Raw genomic sequence first — 10350 nt, 5'->3', positions numbered from 1 at the left:
GGCAAGGGGATGCGCAGCTGTAACCAAGGGGAGAGCAGAAAAGCAAGAAGGCAGCAGGGCCTGGCAGTGGTCCGCATATTGGAGCATGGACTCAGCAGATGCCCAACAATGCCAATTCAGTCTGAGCCAGAGCCTGGGTCCATCTAGCCCAGAACTGTCAACACTGACTGGCAGCCATGCCTCCCCAGGGCTTCAGGCAGGATTCATGTCTAGCCCTGCCTGGGGATGCTGGCAATCAGACCCGGGACCTCTGCTCCTGAGCCACAGTCCCGCCCATCATTGCCCAGTGGACAGACCTGTGATAACTTAGGGTTAATTAGCCCCAGGAAAACACCTCCAGCTCAGTGCTTTGGGGGGCAGGAGGCCGGGCAAGAGTTCCTCCCGTCCATTCATAAGGGCCGTTATTAATATCTCTCTGCATCTCCTGGCTCTGCTTTGTCTAGCTGCTGTAGGCTTTTTCAACAAAGGGGCCTCGGATTGTGCCTGCCAATTGCTACGTTTAAATTTTTAAACAGAACTTGGACAATAAAACCACTCATTATAAAACTATTTTCCACTGGCTTCTTCAGCGCCGCTGGAGTCATTCCCCTTCCAGCAACGGATAGGATGCAGAGGAAGGCAGGCTTTTTTCATTGGCTGGTGGAGCTGCAACATCTCTGCTGCTGGGCTATTTAAAGGCAAGGGAGTGGCAGTTCATTTTCCCCATATCTCTGCGCAGGACTTGATCAACTGAGCTGCACAAGGAGCATCCCGAAGATGAGCTCTGCACATGTGAGTTTTTGGGAGAGGGCTGCAGAGGCAGATGTTTGAAGGGACTGGATGTCCCAGCAGGACCGCCTTTCAAAGGCACCCATGGGCATTCGGGTGCCTGCCTGCCTGCCTTGGTGTTAGAATTCAGCAGTTATGTAAGAGACAAGAAAGGTGGAGTCGGGAGCGAGCGAGGGGCCCTGCTATCGCACTGGGCCTTTCTTGCCATCTTCAAACCTACACTGGAAGCAGTGAAATGGTAGTGAGATGGCTACAACATGAAGTAGGTGCTGTGTAAACCCACTGCAGCTGAGGCCAATGACTCAGGAGAGGGGTGATCACAGTGGTCTCTCTGCAGTTGAGAAGGGTGTTCTTGTGAGTGAAGGTAGGGACAGGATGCACCCTTCTGCTGAGGTTCCTTTGCTGCAGCTTTAATGAATTGAAGGCTGCTCTAAGCCTTTTCCCACACTTGCAGCTGGTAAGAAAAGCTGCTGAAACAGCTCCTGACGGTAGCCAAACTGTCTCTAATCCCTTTATTGGAGACTTGCTTGAAGCCCAGAGCAATCATAAATCCTAGCATTTGAAGCAAGTAAAGACATCTGCTGGGTGTGAACACTGGGAAGGAGGCAATGGATGGGTAAATAAATAAATAAATAAATAAGGCTTAGAAGTGGTTTGCCAGCAGGGTGTGGCTCAGACAGCGTTCGTGGCAAGCTCTTCTCTCATTTCTAATAAAGAATAATGTAAATCCTTTAACATACAAAATTTTAAATGAAAAAATTAACAATAAAGCCAGGAGCTAATAATAATAATTCTGTGAGTTTAAAAAGTCCCAACTTGTGTCATCCAGTGCCTGAGAGTGGAGGAAAAATGTAACCTACTACCAAAGAGTTGAAAGAGGCTGCTGTTAAAAGTACCAGGAGCCAGAAAAAAGTTACAATTGGATTCCCTATATGTTATTTATTATTTCTGTAACACACTTTAAAAATCTTAATCTTTCAAACAACTCTCTACAAAAAAGGTAAGCTGTTTGTACCCCCGTAACTGACTGGAGAACGGGGTCAGAGTGGCTTGCCTGGCAAGCCACACCAATGCATCCAGGATTAACCCGGCAAGAATCTGAATTCATGTCTTCCACTAAGCTTTGGGCTGGAAATATCTGTGTTCCTTTTACCACCGAGGCCTGTACAACCTTAGCACGGATTCAGTGTCCTGGATGCCTGCATCCTGAACCCACTGAAAAGCATCAGGTTCCCTGCTACAGGTCCTGAGCTAACTGTCCCGCCAGTCCCAGGTGTGCAGGTTGGCCACCTAAGCACCAAATCAGAGGACACTGATTTGCATAAACCTCCGTGTGGTAACAGGCAACACTTTAGAAAGAGTTACCTTAATTTAAATAGAAGTAACAGCCATCTCACCTCAGTGAGGAGACCAACCCACCGGTGAGTGGCATGTCTGCTCCAACAGCTGTCCAGGTGCTGGCTATGGGTGGACAACTTCTGGCTCTCCTGCTGGCTCCCCTTCAGGGCCTTCCTCTTCCGTCCAGACATGGACTCACCCGCCCTTTAGGTAGAGGATGTCTTCAGAAGGAGAACTGCCCTCTGTAAAGTAGTGTCCATGGCCACCTGGCAATGAGAATCCAGAAAAGAACCTCTTCCCTCCGCAAAGTCCTCGAATCACTGCAGGACTCCGGACTCCAGAGTGGGAAGAAGCAGATGGGCTCACTTCTCCTCTCATGCAGTGAAGTGGAACGCTCCCACCTGCCCCACCGTCGTCCTGTGCTGTCACCAGATGGCTCCAAGCTGCAGGGACTCTTCCCCTTTGCATGGGCAGCAGCAGGGCTGGCCCAAGCTGTTTTCCTGCCTGAAGCGGAGGGCAAGGCGGTGGCCCTCCCATTGTATATACAACAGCTGACAGGGCTGGTCATTGGAACTGCCTTCAGCACAGGGGCCAGGGCAGCATCTGAAAGTGGCAGGCCAGCCAGAGAGCAAAGAGCAGGCCATGCGATCCACAGCCCTCTCCTCCAGCACCTTGCTGCTGCCTCCCAGCACTGAGGTGGCTGTTTCACTCTGCCTCACGGTAGGGCTGGCACTATGTCTGAAAGCAGCGCCTGGCTCTCTGCCTGGCTTTTGCTCTGCACATAGGAGGAGAGGAACACTCGCCATTGCCGTCACCTTAAGTCAATGCTCTTTCTGCTCTTTCCATGCTGTGCTGGAGGAAGGTGAGAGACACTCGGAGAGAGCTGGAACAGCAGTGCATAAATGGGTGGAGTCACTAAGTTCTCCAGGCAGAGAGTTTTTAAAAAAGTTGTGGTCAGCCACAACTGTCTGATATAAATAAGTAGCTTTGAATGCCTCTTTTCTTCCGGACAATAACAATAATTAGGTTGTCATTCTACTATCCAGGTCAATTTCAATCTCACTAAGGTTGCCTACCTAAAATCACATCCAGATTCTCCATGCTAATCTGGAATAACTGCGACTCTCTGGATCTGTATTGGAAACACAAGCACAGATTAGAAATACATCAACAGAGCTTTGCCACATGAGGCTGTTAAAGTGCTTATATATTCTTGGCTTTAATGCAGAATGAAGATTGCAGCACAGCACTTGCTTTCCTGCTTTCCTCCTGCACAACCTCCTCCTCCTCCTCCTCCTCCTCCTCCTCCTACATAACCTCTAGGTGGCACTGTGATGTAGCAGCATAGCAAATACACCAGAGGAAATTATACTTTCTTTTGCTTTTTCAGTTAAATTATTTCCCCTATTTTCCCTTTTAAAAAAAACCCTCTCTAATGGGGTGGGTTAGACACAGAAGTGAAACTGGTACATCATGACTTTGTTTGAAGAATGGTAAGCAAGAGAATGGTGAGCCCACAATTTAATGCTTCCTAATCCGGAAATATGTCCTGTGAAAGTCAACTAGGTTCCATTCTGAGCATTTTGAATTCTGCTATTTTTCAGTCTTTCTCCCTTGTTCTTCTTACTTTTTAAATGTGTGGAAAAACAGCTGTGAATACAGCATAACTAGTGCACAATAAACAGCCATGTAGAAAAAGCTGCACATCATTCATCTAAAGCTATGCATCAGGGGCTGGGGGCTGGGCAGTGGACTGATCCTTTTATCTGTCCAAATGGCTGCAATAAGACAGCCAAGAGGCAAATGCTCTGAGTTACTGCAGATTAGCTAACTACCCCCATAATGCCCTTTAACACCCTTCTTGTTCTCACAGATGCAATGATACCAGGCAGAAGAGTGGATGTACCACACTCTTCAACAGACAGCTGGTTCTTGTGCTGTATTGGAAATGGAAATGTTAAAGTTGCTGCTGCAAGTTAGACTCTAATAAGATTTTTGGTATCTCTTAAAGGAATATTTCCTTGTTAAACTTCACTCTGTCAAGAATATCCCTAACATGTTCACAAAAATAATAGAAAATATTAGCCCAGAATATTGCTTCCTTGCAACCTGGTAGTTAAGAACATTGGTTCTGGGTGCAGTCCTAAACACATTTAGATAGGAAAAGGCAGACAACTTCCAGCACACTTCATGCAGCCTTGCTGCTTGGGGCATGCTGGAAATTGCAAGCTTTTTTGCTGTCTAAATCTGCATAGGATCAATTAACTGATGAAGGAGATTCATGCCACAATAAATTTGTCACAAGACTTTGTGTCACAAGACTTTGTTTCAAGCTAGTTTTCAGTTGGCCATGTTTCATATTTGTTCTGAGTATCAACATGCACATATTTTGCAGTGGGGGTGAGTTGTGAATCTTAAGATGGCATTTCCTCCCGCCCCCAGAACATGAGTGTTGAAAATTTTTCAGCTTGAGGGCTGAATTCATTTCAGAATTTGGGACCACCTTCAAGTGGCGGATGGTGCAGAAGGAAAAAGCGTGGAGCCAACCCACCCCGCTCAACTCCACTACAAATACTACCATGTTTGTGCTGAAAATTGGTATTGCCACTAAGCAAGCCTTAAGCAAGTTGTTTTAAGCTTTGGAAAAAATTCAGTACAGCTGAGAAATCACTAAATGATCAGAAACAGAAGGAATGGGTAGGATCAGAAGAATGGGACAGGGCAGACTGGGGGAAAATTTGGGCCAAATTTGGTCCGCAAGCCTGAGGCTCAACGGTCCTGAATTGGAGCAAGAAGATGGTGGTGAATGTCCAAGGGCAGTTATCAATAATATGATCAGATTCCAGTTCCCTGCTACCTAGTGATGGGAGGAAAACATAACCCATCTCTGGATTTCTCCTGCAGGGAATTGTTTGCACCAGCCTGCATGTGGCACCTGGCCAGCGTATTGCAGTGAAAGGTGACATTCCACCAGGAGCTAAGGGGTAAGTTGGTTCCATGGGAAAGATGACCTTGGAGGGTCAGTCTTGTATATCACATCAGGGGTTGGCTTTATGGAACCTTAACCATCATAGGATTTTCCACAGAATCTTGGAAGCTGTTCCTTTACTTACTGAAGGACCTCTAGGAGAGCCCTAGTCCCCCATGCTGGTATGAAATTCCAGAGAAGAGGGAAGACCTATCCAATCAGTGTCAAGTCAGCCCTCTGAGTGGGATGGTGTAAACTGGTGTCCTGCAACAGCAGGGGGTTGGACCCGACGGCCTTCATGGCCCCTTCCAACTCTACTATTCTGGGAGTCTGAGTCTATATGTCCTTGCTGGTATGGGAGGGCCAGGTGCACTGGGTAAGTTAGTCTGCATGAAGGTGCAGTAGCTGTTCCCAACCAGGCATGCTGACTGGTGGATGCCGGGACTTGAAGTCCAACAAATCAGGAGGGCACTAGATTGGGGAAGGCTAAGCTAGACCAAAGAACCCTGCTTCTTTCTTCCTCTCCTTGCTTTGAATGGGGAAGAACAGTTAAGATAAAAAGGAGTTAATGCTCACCCACAAAAGTGGTTTCCAGTGAATCATATCAGAACATATGCTAGCTAATGACCTCCCCCTCCCCCTCCCCCTCCCCCATGGCTGTACTTCTGCCAAGAGACTAAATAGAACCAGTTGCTGAAGGCGGCCATTCCCTTCCCTGCACCCTCCTCCCTCTCTCCCTCAAGTCTCCTCCTATAACGAATTTTTCCTCCATCTGCTGCACGCAGCAATTCCCTTTTTTGCCATGCCAAGAAGAATGCACAGAGTAAGATGCAAAGAGCACACTCATGCTTTTTCTACCAGCTGTGGTTGCCACTTTTTGAACCTTTTGCTCTACCCTAGATTTGTGGATTTGTGGAGTGAAGTGTGTAGTTCTTCCAAAGCAATTAAACAAATGAGGTGAGAGGCATAGAAATTTCCCTGCTTTCTTGGTAGGCAGGTGCCTGAGCCCAGCACATCATTAGGGCTACACTGTTTGAATGCAATTATCTGTTAGCCCTTGTTAGATAAACAGAAGCCAATGGAGCTTCTGGCCAGGACAGTGGGAGATAAATTCCCCACTGGCCCACAGACCTGGGGCTGTTCAGACTTCTTTGTAGCCAATGTTTCCGTAACAACATGTGCTTGATCACGTCATTGAGCAGTTGGCATCCTGATACATCTAGTTTGGCCCTTGGCTCATGCCTCACCACACAGGAAATCCCGGATTTAATTCTTAGCATCTCTTCAGATAAAATGGATAACAATGACAAAGAACTGGGGCAGCTGCTGCTGAAGTAGGAGAGCAAGGATGGTCCAAGACAGTTTGCTGCCGGAGGCAAAGGAGAAGATGGTGCCTTTCCATTCCACCTGCAGAAGCCAGCCAGGCTGGCAGCTAAATCTTATCTTGACAGTGGTGAGGGGGCAGCATGCTTCATTGTGCCTGAGGGACTGAGAGTGGGCTGCCTGGAACGCAGTTCTGTCCTCCAGCAGTGAAATCGGCTAGGAGCTGCTGCCCACTCCGTCCCGTCCAGCATCGGCCACCCGAGGTGACCAACTCACCCTGCTTCATGGTAGAGCCAGCCTTGATTAAGATTCAGCTGCCAGCTTGCTCAGTATCTGCCTATGGACTTACTTACGGCCGTCAAATGCCAGTGCCATGAAGTGAGGGGTGTTATGAGGTAGCAACTTGAAGGGGAGCTGCAAGATACCAGCCCAAGCAAAGATCTAATGGAGCAGTTCTGCTGGCTAAGAGATTCTCTTGCAAAAAGGAGCCGCAGCAGCACAGAAATGGCACCAACACTTTTGGAAGCCTGCTGCTCCAGCACACGTTGCAACAGCAAAGTATAGCATTTCAAGGGCTTCCAGAAGATAGGCGTGATTTTTCTTTCCCCCACTTGTATGAAGAATAAGCATTTGAAGGAACTGGGAAGCGCTTGCAGGCAATGATTAAGCATTGCAAAATCCTGGCAGATGAACAGACTTCTACCTGGTGTTTTCTAGAAATGTTGGATTACAGATCCTAAGCCATGCTGGCCACGCATGATGGGGACAGTGTTCCAACATGTCTGGAGAAGTAGAAGACTACAGACTGAGTAGCAGGGAGCGTCTTGGAGGGATCTTGGCTCTGTCACTGGGAACAGACGTTATCGTGAGGATCAACATGCCCTCACTTGTCACCCGTAGCTGATAAATTCAGGGAAGCTTCTTGGCCCATCCATCACAAAACTTCTTTGGTGCACACCTACCCCAGGGAGCCTCAAAGGTAGGGAGGGTCCTTCACCAGAGGCAGGTGATACTCACCCAGTCCATGAAAATGGAGCTTCTTTGTTTAGGGAGTTAGCTTAATTGCTTCGTTTTGCCTCAGGGCCAAGAAGATGCAGTTTCCACTTCTCCAGAGCTGAAAATCAGGACCAGCATCAAGAATGAGGCATGGGAGGCATCTGTTGAGGGCCCAGATCCCAGCAGGGTCCCTGTCAGGAGCCCCCTGATCACTGTCCTCTTGCTCTGGCCCAGAGAAGTGAAAAGGAAGAGCAGTAGATGCAACGATCTGCTTATTCTCTGGCTCTCTGCCCGCCAAGCAATGGCGAGAAAGGGGGTGAGGAGCAAGAGCCGCTGTGACCATGGCCGTGAGCAGGTAAAGCCACTGCAGGAGTTAGTCCATTTCACAAAGGCTTTCCCAAAGGCCCGTGAGAACCTGGGGCTGGCACTGCTGAAAATGGGCATGACTGAGCACGTGCACCGTGCAACTTCTCTTTGGAAAGGCAGCAGGAACCCTAGAAAGGGGAAATGGACTCTTCTGAGAGTTGCTTTTGTTACCATTCAACACATACCTGAGACTCTGTCTATTTGAAATGCAGGTACCTCTCTGAGTGCAATGTGTATATTAGCACATTCTTCCCCCACCCTGACATCCCCCCTCCCGCAATGTGTTGGGCTACAGTCCCATTGTCTCCACTCAGCATGGCTGTCAGATTGGGAGGGCACCCAATGAATTCTTACGAAGTGGCACCAAACATTCTTTTGAAACTCTGAAATAGACATTGGGGTTTCCTTATAAAATATCTCTTTACTAAAACAACTTGTTTAATGATTCATCTGGTTCCTAGTAATGGTGCCCATCTCAAGGCTAAGCTTCCTGTGACAAGCCACTAGGAGGCTGTGCAGTATTCTAAGAAAGCTGGGGCTAGCAGAAAAGAGTGTGCTGGTGGAGTGTGTTGTGTGTTGTAAGTGGGTGGTTGTTTGTTGTTCTTGTTTTTTGTAAGCAGTCCAGAGACTTTGGTTTTGGACGGCATATAAAAACTTTAAATAAATAAAAAAATAATAAATAAATAAATTCTGAGTTACCCCTGCTCTAAACATACAAAGAAACAGGGTGTTTTTCTGTCTCTGGTGCCTAGTGATCTATTTCTCCCATCTGTCTCAGCTTTGTCATTAATTTGGGAAAAAACAGAGATGACCTTTTATTACACTTCAATCCACGTTTTGATTGTCATGGGGACCTAAGGACCATCGTGTGCAACTCCAAAAACAAAGGGCAATGGGGCACAGAACGCAGGGAGACCAACTTTCCCTTCCAAGAGGGCAGCAGTGCGGAGGTAAGAGCTGAAGGTACATTGGTCGTGTGGGATGGAATTAGAAGACTTGCCTGGCAATTGTACCAAGAGGCCAAGATGGGAGGTTCAGTACTGTGTAGATACATGAAATAGATGCTGCTGTGGTTGAGACAGGAGACGTGTACCTCCTATACTACTTGTATGGAGATTGGTCTCCCTGAATGTGGTGACCTCCAGATGTGTTGCCTGTGACTCCCATCTCCCCAGTCCGTGGTTGTGTGGTCTGAGGATGATGGGAGCTGTAATCCAACACATATGCATGACACCAGCTGGGTAAGGCTGATGTAGGTCAGTTCTTGCCAACTTGGTGTTCCCTAGATGTTTTGGACTATAACTCCCAGCATTCCTCACTATTGACCATGCTGGCTGAGGTTTGATGGGGAGCTGAAGTCCCAGCACATGTGGAGGACACCTGGCTGGGCAAATCTCGTGGGGATACTAAGGAGCTTCTTCACTTGCTGGGTTTTCATCCGTCATGCAGCTAAGGGCATAGCAGCCCATCAAGATCACAACTGCGTGGGTATCCCTTCCACCGGTAGCCAGAAATGCCACTCCATATAATCACCTTGATAATGGGATAGTTGGGATGAGTGGGTGTCACTTCTATTGAAAGCATTTTGGGTTTTTTTTCCCCTTCTCCAGGTGTTCTTCACACATGACAAAAAAGAGGTGACCATTACATTGCCGGGCAACTATCAGTTCAAGATCCCCAATGACCCTGCCTTTGAAGGCATTGAATTTGCCTGTGTGGAAGGTGACTTTATTTTCAAAGGCTTCTCACTTGCTTAAATGGTCTCTTCCTCTGGGTTCTCTGCCCTATATCCTTCTTCCTACTCCATATGACAAAAAATAAAATAAACACAACTGATTTCTGATTTAATTGTTGCAGTATCATTTGTGTCCTTAGCCACTGAGGCACAAGGATCTCTCAAATGCAGCATCTCTGTGCTCTGTATTCCCTGGTTCTTCATAGATGCCGCAGCCAGCACAAGCCATGGGCTAAAGCAATGTGCATATAACAAGCTGCGATGTCTGTGTCAAGGTGAACCATGATCCCACAATCTGAATAAATGTGCAGGCATACATGTCGCCTTATTTTCTTTGCCTTGACCATGGGGTGAGGCAAGGAGTGAAGCCGAACCTCGTAGTCTCCTCTTCCTAACCTATTCTTCTCCCTCTCGGGGCCCTCCAGATGTGCTGGACGACAACACCCACCGTTCCCCAGCCAGTGTCGCAGGGATCCGTAACTGTGCCGTTCAACACGTCTGGAAGGCACTGGGCTGGGGAAGGCTGCCCTAGCCACTGGAAGGCCTCTTTGGTCAGTTCCCACGGCTCTGCTGGCTGCTGTCAGGTGCCAGCCTGTTCCCAAGGTTAATTATCCGTAGCTGTAACTACTTTGTGGGTGTTTAAGGCACACACGTGCACAATGAAGGGAGCGTGGGGTGGAGGATGTGGGGTGGGTGAAGCAAATGCATTTTGGACTCCCTGCATATTTTCTCTCTCACACTGTGATAAGTCTCTGAAAACTTATTTAGTGCAGACTGTCCAGTCACGTCTCATCCAGCCGCTGCCTCAGATACCTACAAGCGGTCTGGCAGGAAAGGGTTGGCATCCTTCCTTGCC

The 10350-nt window shown here is 47.9% G+C and overlaps 1 protein-coding gene across 1 annotated transcript; it reads left to right on the top strand.

Annotated features, from left to right (window-relative positions):
• The first annotated feature begins 653 nt into the window (after positions 1-653).
• Positions 654-9607, top strand: LOC123028946 (galectin-1-like). The gene is made up of 4 exons (XM_044441308.1): positions 654-771; positions 5011-5090; positions 8538-8709; positions 9370-9607. Exons 1-4 carry the CDS (start codon positions 757-759, stop codon positions 9514-9516), a joined length of 414 nt encoding a protein of 137 aa, XP_044297243.1. The 5' UTR covers positions 654-756; the 3' UTR covers positions 9517-9607.
• Positions 9608-10350: the final 743 nt, after the last annotated feature.

Source organism: Varanus komodoensis, unplaced genomic scaffold (assembly GCF_004798865.1).
Source record: "Varanus komodoensis strain SLA01 unplaced genomic scaffold, ASM479886v1 scaffold39, whole genome shotgun sequence".
NCBI lineage: Eukaryota > Metazoa > Chordata > Lepidosauria > Squamata > Varanidae > Varanus > Varanus komodoensis.
The sequence above is the reverse complement of the archived record's forward strand: the minus strand, read 5'-3'. Positions and strand labels throughout refer to the sequence as shown.

Bases quoted from the DNA above. Each gene is read 5' to 3' on its own strand.
- LOC123028946 (XM_044441308.1), top strand. The intron at 5,091-8,537 runs GTAAGTTGGTTC...CATCTGTCTCAG, and splicing joins ATTCCACCAGGAGCTAAGGG to CTTTGTCATTAATTTGGGAA. The intron at 8,710-9,369 runs GTAAGAGCTGAA...CCCCTTCTCCAG, and splicing joins AAGAGGGCAGCAGTGCGGAG to GTGTTCTTCACACATGACAA.